At 41.1% G+C, this 20784-nt stretch overlaps 2 protein-coding genes across 2 annotated transcripts in view; both read left to right on the top strand.

Annotated features, from left to right (window-relative positions):
* atp13a2 (ATPase cation transporting 13A2) overlaps window positions 1-20784 on the top strand; it is a 172799-nt gene that overhangs the window by 45655 nt on the left and 106360 nt on the right. The window lies entirely within an intron of this gene.
* sult1st5 (sulfotransferase family 1, cytosolic sulfotransferase 5) lies at window positions 610-19311 on the top strand. The gene is made up of 8 exons (XM_049462991.1): window positions 610-829; window positions 934-1095; window positions 2475-2603; window positions 2691-2788; window positions 2896-3022; window positions 18270-18367; window positions 18505-18685; window positions 18773-19311. Exons 2-8 carry the CDS (start codon window positions 954-956, stop codon window positions 18910-18912), a joined length of 915 nt encoding a protein of 304 aa, XP_049318948.1. The 5' UTR covers window positions 610-829; window positions 934-953; the 3' UTR covers window positions 18913-19311.

The raw sequence follows: 20784 nt of genomic DNA, 5'->3' as shown, positions 1-20784 counted from the left end.
TCGTTTCTTCTTCACTCTACTGAATGGAAAAAAATAATGATTAATTTATACCCAATTTTCTATTTTCGAATTTAGCTTGATACAGTCAGAAAATTTAACTGCTAAATATTACACTGACCTGGTGGTATAATTCTTACAAAATGCAAAAATGTAAAAATCAGAAAATAAAGAAAAGATTTATTTTTTTCATATTTTCTAAAAATCGAATTGTGACTTGCAGTGATAAAACAAAAATAAAAAATGGAAAAAATTGATGAAAACGTATTTCTTGTGTAATACACTAAAAAAAAAAAGTTTTTACATACAATTTTCTATTTTTGCTTTAGCCTCAAACACTCAGAAAAATAAATTAATAAACGTTACACTTACAGAATGTAACTAATTATTTCATTTAAATGTAGTGCAGTGTACAGAAAAAGCCATTTTTAGCTGTTTTTTTCTGTCTCTACTTCTCACAATTAGAATTTCAGGGAAAAAAATGTATTTAAATATGTATGAATAAATATGAAGTCCTGTAACTTTAATATTCCAAGCCCATATATATATTTCATAATAAAGGTCACACTGGCAAAAAGTACACAATACAAAACAAAGCTTTAAAGCTGCCATTGTTAATGATGATATTTTATATCACAGTCATCTCTGTATGTATCGCTTATCTTTTAAACGCATTAACTATTTTACAGAAATGTTAAAACACAGCAATCCTCCATAAACCTCGCCCTGTGATGTGACTCTATTGGACAGTCCTGCAGAAGCCACGCCCAGTAAACACATAGAGTTAGATAAACTACGTACTTTAGACCGCAGCAGCAGAGTAACCTGTTGGGTGAGTTGAGGTTCAGCTGCGTTCTTCATAACTCGAGAACAGGTAAACCGTTCGTGTTAAAGGTTCTACAGCTGTTTTTCCCGGCTGGAACTTTCTCTTCTCAGTGCTGCTCGGTTCTCAGCAGATGGAGAATAAAGCCACGCGCAATGCTGTGGTGGATGTGAGAGGGGTTCCTCTGCAGGTGCCCATAGCTAAATATTTTACCAGAGTTGATGAATTCCAGGCGCATAAAGATGATTTGCTTATTGCCACTTACCCTAAAGCAGGTACGTCCAATACTGTATTTCCATTCAGACTGACATTAAAAACAGCTATTATAGCCTGTTACAGGAGTTCCTGAAGAGACGGTGGCTTTCAAAAGTACTCATACCCCTTAAACTTTAATCTACATAGCCCCTATGGTGACAATGTGTGGCCACAATTTATTAAGGCGTGGGAACGAGATCCTAAGGCGTAGCCACAACTTGTTAAAAGTGGGAATGAGATCCTAAGGCATGGTCACGACTTATTAAGGCATGGGAACGAGATCCTAATGTAAGGCCATGATTTATTAAAGCATGGGAACAAGATGTGGGAAGAAGGTGTGGCCACAACTTATCAAGACATGGCCACAACTTATTAAGACATGGGAATGAGATCCTAATGTGTGACCACAACTTATTAAGGCGTTGGAAAGAGATCCTAATGCGTGTCCACAGCTTATTGAGGCATGGGAATGAGATCCTAAGACGTGGTCACGACTTATTAAGGCATGGGAATGAGATCCTAAGGCATGGGAATAAGATCCTAAGGTGTAGCCGTGACTTAATATGGTGGGAAGAAGATCCTAAGGTGTGGCTACCACTTATTAAGGTGTATGAATGAGATCCTAAGGTGTGGCTACAACTTATTAAGGTGTATGAATGCGATCCTAAGGCATGGCCGTGACTTATTAAGGGTGGGAACAAGATCCTAAGGCATGGCCATGACTTATTAAAGCATGGGAACAAGATTCTAAGGTGTGGCCACAACTTATCAAGACATGGCTACAGTTTATCTAGACATGAGAACAAGACCCTAAGGTGTGGCCACAACTTATCAAGACATGGCTACAGTTTATCTAGACATGAGAACAAGACCCTAAGGCATGACCACAACTTTTTAAGACATGGGAATGAGAACCTAATTTGTGGCCACAACTTATTAAGGCATGGGAATGAGATCCCAAGGCATGGCCTTGACTTATTAAGGCGTGGGAACAAGATCCTAAGGCGCCGCCGCGACTTATTGAGGCATGGGAATTAGATCCTAAGATATGGTCACGACTAAGGCGTGGGAACGAAATCCTAAGGCATAGTCACGACTTAGTAAGGCGGGGGTACGAGATCCCAAAGCATGGGAACGAGATCCTAAGGCATGGGAAAAAGATCCTAACGTGTGGCCACAACTCATTAAGGCGTGGGGAAAAAAAACAAATTTATTACTTTAGTAAGTTAAATTGAGCTCCTATGTTTTGAGAAAAGTATCAATATTCAACACCATTTTTTTAATAATGTTGCACAAACGAAAAAGGTACAATATATCACAGTATCAACCCCGACTCTATGATATCTTAGAAATCTGATCTTATAGAAAATGATCTTATAGATGTGTTTATCTACCCCAGGTACTACATGGACACAGGAAATAGTGGATCTGATTCTGAACAAAGGAAATGAAGAGAAATGCAGACGAGCTCCCACCCACGTCCGCATGCCTTTCCTGGAGATGACCACTCTAGATCCAGCAGAATCTGGTAAAAATGCCCAGCAAGATCATTCAGCAGTTAAAGTGGCTTATCAAATGCTAATTAAATAAATGTTTTTATTGTTTAACACCTCAGGTATGGCAAAACTGGAGAAGATGGCGCCTCCCAGGGTTATCAAAACTCATCTACCCATCCAGCTCGTACCACGTTCATTCTGGGAGGCAGGCTGCAAGGTTAGAGCTGCAGAAACTGATTTTAAAATTTGTGACGACATTAAAAAAAAATAAAATCTAACTTTTTTTTTTTTTTTTTTTTTTTTTTTTTTTTACTTGCTTCACAGGTCATATATATGGCTCGCAATCCTAAAGACAATGTGGTGTCATACTTTCATTTTGATAGCATGAACCTTACGCAGCCAGAGCCGGGACCCTGGCCAGAGTATCTGAAAAAGTTCATGAAAGGAGAGTGTGAGTAGTAATAAGTATTTACTGCACTTACACTGTTAACTAATAACAAATGGATTTTCACTGTTCCAGGAATCCCAGAAGTAAGAAATGCTGTTAGATTTTATCAGAGGACTTGTTAATGCAATAATTTCAAGAACTGACTTTTTACTTGCTGTATAATATCAATCCCATCCCTTCAAAGTTGACTGTAGATGAAACAATTTATTTATTTATTACCCATCTATGGTATTGTTGTAGAAAAGAAAATGAAAGGTGGGTCAACACCCACCTCTCGTCCGGGGTACAACTCCCCTACGTGTTCGTTTGATAGAGAGTCGCAGACAGGTGGAGTGAAGTTGAAAGCAAACCAAGTATTTATTATAAAGTACTGAATATTCAGGAGAACTAACACATGAAAGACCGTCTAACAGCCGTCCCAGCATAAGTTCTGACCCCCCTCTGATCTGACTCCATGTTTATACCCCAAATGACGTGAAACCTGCTGATGAGGCGTTGCTAAAATCATCTCATGTTAGCATGCATATTTTCACGTGTTAGTGTTCAAGTTTCACAGGTCTGACCGGACCACAAGTGTTTGGCCTTGATTGTGTCCAGCCGGACAGTATTGTTTTAAGAATTGACTGGGTCCAGTCAGACAGTGTGATATTGTTCCAGCAATTAGACAGTGCCGCCCTCCCTATGTGCGCGCGTCCTCCCGCTCCGGCAGGCGAAGGACTTTGCACGCACAGAGAGAAAGGCCGCACTGTTCGTCCCGAAGTCTCCTTTGTATCAATTCAGTTCGTACAGAGTGTACTAGCTGATGATTGATGGCCGTTAGTCAGAAACATGCAGTAAACAAAATGCTTCAAGCATGAGCTACACAAGTCTCACAATAAATCTCATATGTTATATGTTAATGTGTTAGTGGCGCGTGGTTAGACCGCCATACAATAGACCCTATGTGTTAGTAAACGCCTTATGTATCGTGTGGGTTAATTTGTCATAATAGAGGCTGTGTTAGTCACATGCCTGATCAAACAATGTTTTACTATATATGTAAAGAATATATTGTGATTATTGGTTAATCTTCTATATAAATGCGTGTAAAATACACTGTGAGTAAAAATTATCAAATGTAAGTATTGGTTAATGCATATAAAATACAAGGTTTCACACAATGATTATGTAATTATAGATACTAAGAGAAGTAATCATAACTGAAATATATTTGTCAATACACTCAAGGTAAAATAAACAGTTACTCTTCAATTCTCCCTTTTGACGTATCAACCAGATACGTCAACACATCGTAATTCCTCCAAATATGTATTTACATATGTTCAACACTTGATAAACATGTGTGTGAACATTTTACTAATGGTGGGAGCGAAAACCTGTCCGGCAGCCTTCCAACCAATTTTGACAGGAAAAATTCTCCCACGACCCCCCTGCCCCAGGCGGCCAATAATTCGAACCCTATCAAAGGAGGAAGTGACATCATTGCCTTAAAGTCATCCCCAAGACTGGTTGGTTTACAGCATTTCCTCCTGCTCTTCCTCACACTCCAGTATAGGTAAAATACATGGTGGTTTACAGTCTTTATTATCATTATACCCATTAGAGTAATGGTTATTATTACCTGGAGCCATATTGGAATAACTGGAGGGAGTGCTGGTTCGTGATGGTGTCCGTACTTTGACCTGTCCCACCCCCTTTTTCCGTACCAAGCCATTATTACACAATAAATGTGTTTTCCCTCTAAGGTTCTCACTATTTAGTAAACTGTTATGTATAGCCCTATATGTGTAAGGGTTAAGGTTACAGAGTGTATTTCTTTTTTTTTTTTTACAATTCTGTTTTCTGAAGAGTCCAAGGCAACCTGTAAAGGAAAGCAATGTCCAGGACAACCTGTAAAGAAAACATAATGTGTTCCCCCCCTAATTTAGCAAATCACAGTCTATAACCCTATATGTGTAAATGTTAAAGTTACAATGCGTGTTGTTCTTTTCTTCTTTCTTCTTGCTTCAGGGTTCTGAAGGTAGACTACCTCAGCCCCACGTACGAAGAGCTTTATTCTGGCTCTTGATGTCTGCAATATCAGTGAATGAAAAGTATGAGTTGGTGTGTGATAAGACTATGTGTGTTCTTTAATGAGATGTGTTTAAGAGTCTCTGTATGTAGTGTATTTTGACGCAATCGAAACGTTGCTGAATGAGTTACTCCCTCACTTCCTCTCCTCAGTCACAGCCAGGCTGTGTGCTGCTGCTGCTGCTTCGCTCTGAGAAACACTTTTCTCTGCTGTGGCCAGGCCAGGCCCATGCTGCGGGGGTTCTGCTGCCCCTCCTTCCTGCTGCGGGCCTGCTGCTGCTGCTGCAGGGTCAGACTTTTCAGCTGCTGCTGTCTCGTCTCCTCCTGCTTGCTCTGTGAGCGATCTCTGTTGCTGCACAGCTGTCGAACCCTCGCCTATCAGGTGATCTGCGTACGTTGTTCTCTCAGTCACCTGGAAAGGCTCAATCCAGCCATGCTCGTTCCCCTTTCGTGCGTAATGGCGGAGGAACCCTCCCTCTGTGTCCGGACTGGTCCACCCTTGGACCACGTTCTCCTTCTCCCCCCTGTGTAAACAGATCTGAAACGAGACTTTTGTATTCGTTATAATCATGTTTAAGGTTCTCTATTCATTTTGGAAGTCTTTTAATGCTTCCGCCGTGTCTCCTTCCTGCAAGTTAAAATACATGGTTAAAATACATTTATCACACTTAACTTGAGCTCTAATTTCCCCTTGGAAGTTAATTATTTCATATTTAAATTTTGTCTGTGCACAGATTTCAGCCCAATTTTTGTTTTCTTACCTTCTTCAGTTGTCCTGATTTTCAGTTATACTCAATCATGATCTTTTACTGTCAAAAGTGCTTTAAATCCCTAACATTTAGTAATTTTCAATTTTAAATTGCAACATTTAATTATCATCACCATTAATTACTGGCTTTTACCTTACTTTTGTTGTCAGGGCCAGACAGGAAGGAGACTGGTGCAGATACAATAAAATAACTTTTATTAAAGTTATAGAGTAAACAGGGGTAGTCAACAGAAACAGGGTCAATACCAAAAATGCACAGTGTAGAGAAACCATACCATAAACGGAGGACAGTCCAGAGTTCATACACGGAAAGGCAGTATCACAGGTTAGGCAAAAATCCAAAGTACAATAAACAGTCCAGGTCATACACGGTAATCCAACACAAGGGAGCAGGCAAAAATCGAAGTCGGTAGAAAACAAAAACAAGATCATACACGGAAAATAGCAAGGGCAAGAGAAACGCTTTGTATTGTAGGATTTACCAAACAGATACTCGGCGAGGTGTGAGCGTGAGCATGGTCCTTAAATACACTGAGTAATCAGTACTCGGGACTTCCTGGTGGCGTCATGTGACGTGTCATGTGATCGGGAGTGTGTGTTGTGTCATGGAGTGGTGCGTTCTGGGTATTGTAGTTGTTACTGTGAGAATCGCAGATAGAGCTGGATGTGGGAGACACAGACGTGCTTTCAGCACCAGACATGACAGTACCCTCCCCCTGAGGAACCGGAGCGGAGGCAGAACGGGGCCGACCCCGGCGATGACCACCCGGCGGACAGGGAGTACCGGCGGGAGGTGCAGGTGTCGGAGCGGAGGTGCCAGACAGACGGGGCTCACCAGAGCGAGAAACCCGACGAGTTGGAGCAGAGGAGGTCGGAGGACGCTTGGGACGTCCACGGGGCCTAGGAGCAGGCTTACCAGGAAAACGAGCATGAAACTCCACGAGCAAGGCAGGGTCCAGCACGTCTTTGGCAGCCACCCAACAACGCTCCTCCGGACCATACCCCTCCCAATCGATAAGGTATTGGAGCACACCCCCACGTCTGCGTGAATCCAGCACCTCCCGGACAGCATACGTGGACGACCCCTCCCCCTCCACAGCCGCGGGTGGAACATCAGCCGGTGCAGCGTCAGCGAGCGGACCCGGGACCATAGGCTTGAGGAGAGATACATGAAAAGAATTATTAATACGATACTGAGGGGGTAACTCCACCTTGTAAGTAACTTCATTAATACGTGACAAAATCTTAAGAGGACCAATAAACTTAGGCAGGAGTTTTCTACAACTACCCTCAAACCTAAAGTCCCGGGTAGAAAGCCACACCCGATCTCCTGGTTGGTAGTCTGGGCTGTCACCACGGTGCTTGTCAGCACGCTCCTTGTACACACGCAGTACCTCAGAGACTTTACGATGCGTGTCTTCCCACACCTGCTCACTGCGCTTCATCCATTCATCCACAGCCGGCACATCAGTGGACACCGCTGTCCAGGGAGCTAGAGGAGGCTGAAAACCCAGAACACACTGAAAGGGGGTGAGGCCAGAGGTAGTATTAACTAGGGAGTTTTGTGCAATTTCAGCCCAAACGAGGTATTGTGACCAATCAGTGGGATGTTTGAAGCAGTATGTGCGGAGGAATTTCCCGAGTTCCTGATTAACCCTCTCACATTGACCATTACATGTAGGGTGGAAACCAGAAGTGAGACTGACATGTACACCGAGATGTTCAAAAAATGCCTTCCACACACGAGAGGTAAATTGAGGACCACGGTCAGACAAAATATCTTCGGGGATACCAAAGTGTCTAAATACATGCATATAAATAGCTTGAGCAGTTTGGAAGGCAGTAGGCAGAGCTGGGAATGGAATAAATTTAACCCCTCTAGAGAAACGATCAACAACAGTGAGAACTGTAGTATAACCCTCAGATACAGGCAGATCAGTGACAAAATCAACAGCAATATGCGACCAAGGTCTCTCAGGTACAGGGAGAGGTAGTAGCTTACCGGCTGGAAGGGTTTTAGGCGTTTTACATTGCGCACAAACAGAGCAGGAGGTAACGAATGAGTGAACATCAGCACGCATAGAATTCCACCAGTAACGGGCAGAGAGTAATTGTAACGTGCGTGTGACACCAGGATGACCAGAGGTTAAAGCGGAATGAGCCCAGGTGATGAGCCTGTCTCGAAACTGGACGGGTACGAACGTTTTACCCTGAGGACAGTCCTCAGAATCGGGCTGATTAGCGTTACTTTGGCGAATCTGATCGTCTAACTCCCATTGAATGGCTGCGATCTGAACAGAGGGAGGAAGAATGCGTTCAGCCTCCTGGGGCTGGGATGCGCTGTCCACAGTGCTGTAAACCCTGGACAGCGCATCAGCTTTAGTGTTACGGTTTCCCGGACGGAACGAGATCGAGAAGTTAAATCGAGAGAAGAAAAGAGACCAACGTGCTTGTCTCGGATTAAGTCGTTTAGCCGTGCGGAGGTATTCCAAATTCTTGTGATCAGTATACACAGTAAACGGATGAACGGACCCCTCCAGCCAGTGACGCCATTCTTCTAGAGCTAATTTCACAGCAAGAAGTTCCCTATCCCCTATCCCATAGTTACGCTCCGCAGGGGAAAGCTTGCGTGAGAAGAAGGCTACAGGAAACAATTTGGGTGGCGACCCACTACGCTGAGAGAGAACCGCGCCAACACCCGATTCGGAAGCGTCCACTTCCACTACGAAGGGCAACTCGGGATTAGGGTGCCTAAGTACAGGGGCTGAAATGAACGCAGCTTTCAGCTCACAGAAAGCGCGATCCGCTTCGGTTGACCACTTCAGGATTTTAGCAGCCCCTTTAGTGAGGGCAGTAAGGGGCGCAGCAATGGAGCTAAAGTTACGGATGAACCGCCTATAAAAATTAGCGAAGCCAAGGAATCGCTGGAGTTCTTTAATGGTCTGGGGCACAGGCCAATTAGTAACGGCAGTCACTTTCTCATCGTCCATCAGGACACCGGAGGAACTGATAACATAGCCGAGAAATGTGACCCTTTGCATGTGGAACTCACATTTCTCGGCTTTGGCAAACAGGCTATGTTCTCTCAGGCGTTGGAGAACTTGGCGGACATGCTGTATGTGTGTGGGGAGATCTGGGGAATAGATAAGGATGTCGTCTATAAAAAGGACAACAGAGTGATTAATTAGGTCACGAAATATGTCGTTCATAAAGGACTGGAATATGGCTGGGGCGTTAGCAAGACCGTAACTCATGACCAAGTATTCATAGTGGCCGTTGGTGGTGGAAAACGCTGTTTTCCATTCGTCACCCTCCCTGATGCGAATGAGGTTATAAGCACTACGGAGATCGAGTTTGGTGAAGTACGCGGCATTACGTAACTGTTCTAATGCTGCTGGGATTAACGGGAGCGGGTAAGCGAACTTTTTGGTAATGTCGTTTAAGCCTCTGTAATCTATGCAGGGTCTCAAACCCCCATCCTTCTTCTTCACGAAGAAGAAACCGGAACCAACAGGGGATTTGGATGGGCGGATGAAACCCTGCGCCAGAGCTTCACTAACATACTCTTCCATAGCCTTCTCCTCATCACGAGACAATGGGTACACACGAGCTTTGGGCAGTACAGAACCCTCTATTAAATCAATAGAGCAATCATAGGGGCGATGCGGAGGTAACTCGGTAGCTTTAGATTTACTAAACACATCAGAAAAATCATAGTACTCGGAGGGAATAGCAGGGGTATCTACAGAATTAGGGCTTTCAACAGAGGTAGATTGCAAAGAGAGTGAATTTAAAGATAAACAGTTCTCACGACAGAAAGGAGACCAGGCAGTGATGTCTCCCAGGCTCCATGAAATGACGGGGTCGTGTGTCTTTAGCCATGGCGCTCCCAAAACCAGTGGATGTTCCGTGCGTGGGAGCACATAGAGAGAGAGCTGTTCCACATGTAGAAAGCTGGCCTGAAGGGTGAGAGGAAGAGTCTGCTGGGTCACAGGTTTGGAGCGTACAGTCTTTCCATCAATGGCATGGATGGGGATAGGCCTAGGGAGATCCTTCGTGGGTATGGCGTACTCCTCCACCAGATCCAGGCTGATAAAGTTCCCCTCCGACCCAGAATCTACAAGCGCTGAGACACAAAACACATCCGTTGGAGTGGTGATAATAACAGGCAACACGAAACATTTTTCTTTAAGTTCAGAAACAGGGGTACATACCACGTTAGCGCGTGGAGTACACTCCACGCGCTGTCCCAGAGCAGACGCTTGAGCAGAATTGGGCCGGAGTTCACAGTTAGCCCTCAGATGACCTGGACCACCACAATAGAGGCACAGGTGAAGGCGAATGCGACGCTGCCTCTCAGTGACGGATAGTCTGGATCGTGTGATCTCCCTAGGTTCAGAGATGGATGCAGTTGCAAATTCCGGAACTGGATTCCCGGACTGGAGTAGTGCAGGGCGAACCACAGGCGTGTGGCTAACAGCTTTGGGTTTACGGGAAAGGAGCTGATCCAGACGGATAGACAGAGTGATCAGCTGATCCAGGGTGAGTGAATCGTCCTTGCATGCAAGTTCTCTTTGAATCTCGGGGTTAAGTCCGTGTCGAAACATGGAGATGAGAGCAGGATCGTTCCAACCGCTGCTAGCGGCTAACGTACGGAACTCCAGAGCAAAGGCTGCCACAGATAGTTTACCTTGCTTCAAGGTAATCAGAAGCTCTCCACTAGATTGCCCATAGCGTGTATGATCAAAAACGCTGCGAAAAATAGACAAAAAAGTGTCGTAGCTGGATTCAGAAATATTCTCCCAAATAGCTGTAGCCCAGTCCAAAGCCTTGCCAGACAACCGAGAAATTATAAACCCGATTTTAGCTTTATCAGAAGCAGGAGGTGAGTTGCTAAAAAACACGGAGCACTGGAGCAGAAACCCATTACACTTCTCAGTGTTACCGTCATAGACTTCGGGTTTACACACAGCGAAAAAGGGAGTAGTGGTTTCGTTAGGGCTGGCTACAGGACTAACCACTGGGCTAGGGTTCTGGGTGGATAAACCCCGGAGATGACTTATAATCTCGGCTAGCTGCTGCTGTTGGTTAACCTGGTGGCGTGCTAGCTCGTCAACAGCTTGGGTCACACCAGCGAGCGTTTGCTGGTGCTGACCTAAAAGCCGACCCTGGTTAGCCAAACCAGACTTAATAGACTCTGTATCCGCAGTCTCTGTCATTACGGCCGAGTATCTTGTCAGGGCCAGACAGGAAGGAGACTGGTGCAGATACAATAAAATAACTTTTATTAAAGTTATAGAGTAAACAGGGGTAGTCAACAGAAACAGGGTCAATACCAAAAATGCACAGTGTAGAGAAACCATACCATAAACGGAGGACAGTCCAGAGTTCATACACGGAAAGGCAGTATCACAGGTTAGGCAAAAATCCAAAGTACAATAAACAGTCCAGGTCATACACGGTAATCCAACACAAGGGAGCAGGCAAAAATCGAAGTCGGTAGAAAACAAAAACAAGATCATACACGGAAAATAGCAAGGGCAAGAGAAACGCTTTGTATTGTAGGATTTACCAAACAGATACTCGGCGAGGTGTGAGCGTGAGCATGGTCCTTAAATACACTGAGTAATCAGTACTCGGGACTTCCTGGTGGCGTCATGTGACGTGTCATGTGATCGGGAGTGTGTGTTGTGTCATGGAGTGGTGCGTTCTGGGTATTGTAGTTGTTACTGTGAGAATCGCAGATAGAGCTGGATGTGGGAGACACAGACGTGCTTTCAGCACCAGACATGACATTTGTTCACATCCCTTTCCCTTTTAGTGTAACTGCTTCCCCATTGCTCTAACTAATCTCTTATATCCAAATTAGATCTTACAAACACTTCCAATTTGCACGACCAAGTTTACCACCAGACACACACTATGTCTCATGCATGCACACACGCTCATGCGCACACACACAAACTCAAACACTTCTACTTCCACTCTCAAAGACCCTACCAAAGTTAAAGATCAGCACTAGACACTTAAACAACCCAGCTCTGGAGTTCCATCATTGTACAGACCATATTTTACTGCTTCACAGCCCAAAGCTGCTGCTTTAAACGCACCTGCTGTTAAACCTCCCACTGAATGCTTCCTGCATATCTTCTTATATTGTATTGATAATACTATATAGAAAATAAATAAGGAACAAACATTTGGAAATGTATCTGAATCATGTTTATTTTTTATATAGCTCCATGCAAAGTTTTAATGATCAGCTGCTCTATTCTCCCATTCATCTCCACACTGATTTATACAATATCAGGGCCCAAAGTTTTTAATTCTGCACAAACAACACATAATGTGGCTTCTGTCTCAGGAATGGTTCCATATTGATGTACTGGGCTTTCTTGGGTTACTTTTGCTTGGACTTTAGAATCACCGCTTGTGGCTACATCATTTACCTGCCACTTTATTTTCTGCGGTGTGCTATTTTACTAAGAAATTATGTTTCTGACTTTTTTCAGTTCCCACGATTTTTATGAATACTTGATTTCTAGTTTTAGTTGATTTTATTAAGTGCTTTAAGAATTGGGATAAGTGGAAAGTGATTATTTTCTCTGTATCAATCTTTCCATTACAGATAATAATATTATCAATATAAATAAACAATTTTATGCTTTGCTTTGTCCACATTATTATAGCAAATAAAATCCGAACAATGCTTTACATTTACTGATCAATATGTTCAATATGTATTTATGCATATACAATGCACAGCAGACTGCTTTTCACAATTATCAACTATACATCTATTTCCTTAAACAATTTATCAAGCCCCCCACATTGTTCCTCTTGTTCAAATAAAACAAAATGGCTTACATGTTGAATAGTGAAAGTTTAATTTTGTGAATTCTAAAGTGTCTTCATTTCATATTTTAAAATTAGGATTGAGTGTGTCTTAAAAGCTAAGACTTTTCCTTTTTTTTGCTGAAAGTAATTGTTCATCTGCATAGTGGTTGTTTTAATACCAAAAGTTAAAAATAAATAGATACATAAATAAACTAAAAGTTGAACAATGCTCTATATGTATAAAATAATGATTGGTCAAAATTTTTTAGTAATAGTGGTGAGAGATAAAAAAGTAATAGGTTTTAAAAAAGATAAAAAAGTATAAAATAATTATTGGGCAAATAATGGTGGTAATAATGATTATCTATTTTCATCTCCCCCTTTTTCTGAAACAGAATTTCTGTTTCAAAAAACTTAACACAAAATTGCTTCACCCTCTGACTGTCCATTGGGCTGGTCTACCCTGCCCAGGCCTCCACTGACACACCCCATCACTTCATTCATCCACTCACTCTCGCCTGGGCTGCGCTTCCCCTTATCTAACTCTTCAGAGATATTTCTCCGTGGTCTGTTGATTTGCATGTGGTGGTCAGATCGAGACTGTGCCTGTCTTAGGTTGTCCCTGTGTAGTACGTTGGGATCTTACCCGTCTTTGGCCAACCAGCCTATCCCACTGACCACACACAGCGTAGCAGCACAGTTTTATCAACAGTCAGTGCTGTAGTGTTCCTGCAGGGTACAGTTGGGGAGCACAAACCTAGGTATGTCATACTGTCAGAAACTCACACTCTGGCGTTTACCGTGAAAGCCTGTGCAAGGCACCAAGTACCCATGGTTTATTATTTGTTATTATTGTATACATATTTTATTTACTACCATCATTATCACCTTTTCTCTCCCACTGAATTTAACTTAAATGATTGGCTTTGATGACACTGCTCTGGAATGGACCCAAAACTCCCTCACTGATAGAACACAGTGCATGTCAATGAATAATTATTCAGATTTTGCATCTGTACCTTAAAGGTGTACCACAAGGTTAAGTTTTGGTCCAGTTTTATTTAATATATACATAAATTATATTGCTGGCTCTGCTTCTCAGACTGCAAACTTTACCATTATGCAGATGAAACAATTTTATATTGCTTAGCTGATTTTGTTCATGCTGCAGCCAGAAAATTTCAGAATGCATTTGTTTTATAGGTGGCATTGTATAAGCATGACAACTAAATTTATGCTGTTTTCCAGATCTCTTTCTAGTCTAATTTAATACTATAAAGAAAGAAAGTAAAGCAAGTTCTTCATTGCAGAAAGTAAAGCAAGTTCTTCATTGCAGAAAGTAAAGCATATTGAAAGCAAAATAGAAAGCTCAATTTGTTTTTTTTTTTAATACATTTGATCATGTCCCCTTTCAGAAAGAGACCCAATTCCCTGTAGCTTGAAATAGATGCAACACTGAGTTTCATTTTCAAATAAATAAGGTCTTTCCTCATTGGTTTCTGAAATCAACTATCCCTCTTAAGAGGATCAAAATGTCAGCATAGCCTGAGATACATGAGAACATAGAGAAATTAGATATTACATCTGTCTTATATAAGTCTCATTCAGCTAGGACTGAACTGAGATCAGTCTGAATAAGAAACGAATAGTAAGATCATTGACTAAATCACCTGATAGAAAAAGCTGTGTTTGGAATGGCTCACTCATTAACTCATTCACTATTCACCATGCAGCATTTTCTATTTATTGAAGTGATTATTTAAAAATCAAATAATAAACCATGTTTATTTGTCCTGCTCTGAGGACATCTTACACAGCAGTATGGCATAGTATATTTTGGAATTTCTAGCATACATCTTCTGTACAATATTATTATAATATAATGTAATTAATAGTGAAACTATATGGGGAAAAATGTACTGCTCAGTTTTTACAAAGCACTGCAAAAATGGCCAATCCAAATTGCTTAGTATTTCTGCAATAGGAAACGATTCCGCCACCGCCACACACATTCATTATTTCCATTATTAGATTTGCTTATAGAATATAGAGTTAGACATATGTCCCTGTTAGGTTAGGGCCCCCAAGATATAGTCCAATACCCAAAATTAAGCTAATTATTTTCCTCAATTCTGACTCCCCCTTTTCTTTTTTTCTTTTTTATTTGTTTTGCTAACCAACCCATAATCCCTTTATTAAATTCTCTAATTATCTATCCAGTCACCCACCATTATTCAACAACTTAATTATTAATATTAACACTTCCCCAACCTTGCTTACATTAAAGTACACTGTACTCATGATTGGGTATTCACATTTTCACATGTTCATTTTAGAACTGTCTTCTAACGTATGCATATATTATATTATATTATATTATAGTTCTATGTCACATCAGTCACTTTCGTAATCGTTGTCATTGCACTTTACTCTGTTAATTATTTAATTATTTATGACCATTAGTAATATCTACTGCACTGCTCCGTTTACAGATAGATCCTTACCTTGTATAGTTAGGTTTTTTATATCCTTATATTTTCTTATATATATATGTATATATCTATCTACCCATAGAAAAGCCTTTTCCCCCTGTTCACCTCTGTCCCCCATTTTCACTGTGTATTACTCCATTTCCCTGATGTTCTATTTTCTATGATATCTCACAAGCGTTAATTCACAAATAAAACCAGCCTCTCAGTCTAAAACCAATAGGCTGGACCAACTCCACCTACTTCACCTTGGACTCCTCCCCTGCAGTGGGACTCATCCATTCCTATTTTGTTGTCACTCACGACTTCGTACACTCAACCAATCACACTGCTCACAGGAGCCCCGCTCACACACAGTTTCACACACACTCCAATACATACGCACACACTTCTGTTTCACGCACTCTGTCTTAGTACTGCATAGTAGGTACAGCGCCTACTAATTTTACCAAATGTCTAGAGCAGGAACAGCGTCTGTTTCTATTCTTTTTATGTTTATTATTATTTTTATTTTTATATTTTTTATTTTTATTTTATTTTATTTTATTTGTTTTTTATTTATTTTTGTTATTTTCTGAACCTGTTCACGAGCGGATCAATCTCGAGGTGAGGCTTACACCTAGCCGTTATCCGAACTTCTCGTCAGAACCCGGGGGGACACGCCAGCTTCCAATCCTTAAAACCTGAGGAGACCCTTGTCTCTACTCACACATAAAACCAGAGGAGACCCTTGTCTCTACTCCTGAGGAGACCCTTGTCTCTACTCACCTATATATAAAACCAGAGGAGACCCTTGTCTCTACTCCTGAGGAGACCCTTGTCTCTACTCACATATAATACAAATAACGAGTAAAATACATTGGTATGCTTCCTGCCCCCTCCGGACAGCAGCCCGACTGCCGCTCCACTCAAATTTGAAATAGCCAATATGCAGAATTTGATTAAACCGGCTCTGCTTACCTGTGTTTTTAAGTTCGGCCGTGAGTGGATCAGTGCCGGATGCTGTCCTTCGTCAGACTCGTTCAGAGGTCGGGGTCACCAAATTGTTGTAGGAAAGAAAATGAAAGGTGGGTCAACACCCACCTCTCGTCCGGGGTACAACTCCCCTACGTGTTCATTTGATAGAGAGTCACAGACAGGTGGAGTGAAGTTAAAAGCAAACCAAGTATTTATTACAAAGTGCTGAATATTCAGGAGAACCCACACATGAAAGACCGTCTAACAGCCGTCCCAGTATAAGTTCTGACCCCCCTCTAATCTGACTCCATGTTTATACCCCAAATGACGTGAAACCTGCTGATGAGGCGTTGCTAAAATCATCTCGTTAGCATGCGTAATTTCACGTGTTAATACTCAAGTTTCACAGGTCTGACCGGACCACTAGTGTTTGGCCTTGACTGTATCCAGCCGGACAGTGTGGTATTGTTTCAGGAATTGACTGGGTCCAGTCAGACAGTGTGATATTGTTTCAGTAATTAGACAGTGCCGCCCTCCCTATGTGCGCGCGTCCTCCCGCTCCGGCAGGTGAAGGACTTTGCACGCACAGAGAGAAAGGCCGCACTGTTCGTCCCGAAGTCTCCTTTGTATCAATTCAGTTCGTACAGAGTGCACTAGCTGATGATTGATGGCTGTTAGTCAGAAACATGCAGTAAACAAAATGCTTCAAGCATAAGCTACACACGTCACACAATGGATTCCATATATTATATGTTAATGTGTTAGTAGCGCGTGGTTAGTCCGCCATATAATAGGTCCTATGTGTTAGTAAACGCCTTATGTATCGTGTGGGTTAATTTGTCATAACAAGGTCGGTGTTAGTCACATGCCTGATCAAACAGTGTTTTACTATATATGTAAAGAATATATTGTGATTATTGGTTAATCTTCTATATAAATGCGTGTAAAATACACTGTGAGTAATAAAAATGATCAAATACAATGTGAGTATTGGCTATGCATATAGAATACAAGGTTTCACACAATGATTATGTAATTATAGATACTAAGATAAGTAATCATAACTGAAAGATATTTGTCAATACACTCAAGGTAAAATAAACAGTTACTCTTCACCTTCAAAGTTGACTGTAGATGAAACTATTTATTTATTTATTACCCATCTATGGTATTAATGTTATGGCTGATCAGCATTTTATAGTTTTATAATAGGAGTCACCTGTTTCTCTGCATGCTCTCTTCACCCTGCTTGCCAATGGTCAGGACCCCACAGGACCACCATAGAGCAGATGTTATTTGAGTGGTGAATCATTCTCAGTACTGCAGTGACACTCACATGGTGGTGGTGAATAAATTGTTAGTGTGTGTTGTGTTCTGGTACAAGTTGATCAGACACAGCAGTGCTGCTGGAGTTTTTAAACACTGGGTCCACTCACTGTCCACTCTAAAAACACTCCTTGCTAGAGCTGCTCCACCATGCAGATTTAAAGTTTGTGTTGGTCATACTTTGGTCCTTCATCAGTGCCCACAGGATGCTGCTCACAAGACACTACCCACAGAGCATTGCTGGTTAGATATTTCTGGTCGGTGGATAGTGACACTGAGGTGTTTAAAAACTCCAGCAGCACTGCTGTGTCTGATCTATTTGTACCAGCAAAATATCAGTGGTAATGCAATGCCGAGAGTGGCCCACCACCCAAATCATTCCTGCTCTGTAATCTTTGTTAGATTACAACAGAAAGTTGGGTTTCTATACAATTGCTTGAGGAAACCTTGCAAGCGCCTTTTTTTAAGGAAAAACTAAAAACTACATGTATGTTTCTCTCAACTGCACTTTTTACTATAGAAACAACATAATTAATGTGTTTACAAGTAAAAGTTATCACTTTTATGCCATTGTTGGTTCTTCTATAGAGCAACTTTAAATCATGGTACACAGGTATGAATTGTTGCACTATAACTCTTTTGTCATAGTGGATATTTTCTTTACAGTGAACCATTTTATTCCAAATCACTCTGTAGTTAGAGAAATCTGTGGAATTCCTTATTCCTTAAGTAACTAGTCTCATTTGTACTTCTTTCAAGTTTAAAGACCTGTTGAATGATATTAAAACCCTTGTCTTTGCAGTGGGCTGGGGCTCCTGGTATGATCACATCAAAGGATTCTGGAGAGAAAAACAAAAAAACAAGAACATCCTCTATCTATTTTATGAAGATATGAAAGAGGTATAATTGTATGTGTGTTGTCTGTGTGTCTGCTGTGTTCCTTATATAACATTCAAATAGTCTTTTGTCAATCTTTATAAAGGGAAAGTGAGCATATGTGACTGAACTGTACATGAATTACCTGTTTATAACACCAGGACCCTTCTAGGGAGGTGCTGCGCATCGCAGAGTTCCTAGGAAAGCCTTTATCGAAGAGTGTGGTTGATGATATTGTGCATTTGACTACCTTTGATTCAATGAGGGACAACCCTATGGCCAACTACTCAACCGTACCTGATTCTGTGTTCGATCGAAAAGCATCAGAGTTCATGAGAAAAGGTGAGTTTTTACTTTATGTAAGATCTGAATGAGATATGATCATGGTTATGTTGTAAACATATGCAGTGTATTCATATGTGTTCATAGGAGAGGTCGGCGACTGGCAGAATTACTTCAGTCCACAGGAAGATGCTGAATTTGAAGAGCATTACCACAGAACGATGGCTGATACTCCTATTCCCTTTAAATTTTGTTTACACAAAACAACGACCAAGTGCTCACTATAGGACACAATAGATTAGGAATAGTTATTGTGTTTTTTTTTTTGTGTGTTTTTTACAATAACATGGACTTTTCATTTGCAGACAGCATTAAGCTATATTTCATATAACATGTATTTCATTGTCTGTTCAACTTTATTTCATTTAAGCAATAATACAAAAGAGGAAGTGCTATAACATGTAATATTGGCACTGCTGTGCTGCGGTCGTAAGCACGAGGCCGTAGGCTCGAGTACTGTAGATCAGCACAGCAGTGCCAATATTAAACATTATAGCACAAACCTCGAGTGTATTTGTTATTGCAATTATACCACAGTTCCATTATCACTGTGTCTTGAAAGATTTTGAGTTAAAAATGATGAGGAAAATATGATATTTTTGGTTATAAACACTCCGCAAGTTAAAGTAGTTCCATTGCTGCTCTGTTTGTAGCTGTTCTGTTTGGCTGGGAAGCGCTGCATCATTGCTAGGTTACCTGTATGTGGTGGAGTAATACATGGAGAGCTTCGGTTACAGTGCATTACTGCCTGATAATGGCACTCATAGAACACCTCTCAGCCAATCACATTGCAGGGTCGTAACTAACTGTGGTATAATTGGTAATATACATTGATTGTTTGCGATTTAACTCATTTCAAACAAAAATTGGGATAATGTGTTTCAGGTGTTATTTTCTCACATTGTTCCTACAAACACTTTTTTAAAAATGCATTATGCATCTCTAGAAAAGATTTTGGCTTGAGGGTAGCTTAAGAAGTGACTAAATTAGCAAAGCAGAGAGGAATTCTACAAGAAACAGTTGAAAACTTAAAGAAAGCACAATTTGTTTTAGACAGAACCGCTCATGCTCTTAGATCTCAGTGTATTTTTTTTGCATCACATAAATGTTGCATCACAGATGTGTACTTACACACCCCCATATCATGAGAGCTCTGGCTTACTGATATGGAATACTGATGCATCTGATGTATTCCAGATGGGTCCAATCCCAGAGAAATCAATTACACTTTTAGACATGGTTTAAATAAGGCTTCTAAGGTTTTGCACAAAAACGGTTTTACGTGTCATTGCACCATTAATATATGCAAATTTCTTCCAGTCTTTTTTGGAGAACGTTTTGTCAACAAACTGAAGATCCTTTGCTCAGCCTTGCTCCTCAAAGAACCAGCTTTTTGTGAATACTGTTTTTGTACAAAGTCATGTTTACAATCACCAGTTTACAACATCCATTTGGAATCACATCATTATTATTTTAAGAGGCTTTTATTGTCATTACATCTGAGTACAGGTACAGTGGCACACAGTGTGACGAAATTATGTTCAATGGTGCAACATGAAACAACAATACAGTAGACAAACATAGGAAGCACTAGTGCAACACAGAACTATAACAATACAATAGACGCAATACTTACAGCAGACGGACAGGACAGTGCAATACCGATACAGTATAATACAGTGTGCATAGTGAGGATAAGGTGCAGAAATGTGTAACTTACTGTAACATATAGAACATATATAATCACAGCAGTTACTGAGGTAGAGAGTTTATAGTTTTTATTGAATAAAGCAGCAAATATTGCTGATGGGGATAGAGACATTTCAGTCTCTGTGTGCTGAGTGTGTTTGTGTGTAGAGTGATTGACTGTCCCTCATTACTAGTCCTAAATTGCCTCCGTCCCAACTTATTATGGAGTGTGTTGAAGGACTGAAATACAAAACAAAAGATGGAATAGCTCGAGTTTATACTGTCTGCAATGAAATTAAAGTTAAAGTAAATTTAAAAACACTGCATTTGTTTTTGTATTTGAATTTTTCGTACTGTCGGTTGTACAATATTGTGTGGTTGATTTCTGATGCTGTTTTTATATACTGTAG

This window comes from Astyanax mexicanus, chromosome 13 (assembly GCF_023375975.1).
Source record: "Astyanax mexicanus isolate ESR-SI-001 chromosome 13, AstMex3_surface, whole genome shotgun sequence".
Taxonomy (NCBI): domain Eukaryota; kingdom Metazoa; phylum Chordata; class Actinopteri; order Characiformes; family Acestrorhamphidae; genus Astyanax; species Astyanax mexicanus.
The sequence above is the reverse complement of the archived record's forward strand: the minus strand, read 5'-3'. Positions and strand labels throughout refer to the sequence as shown.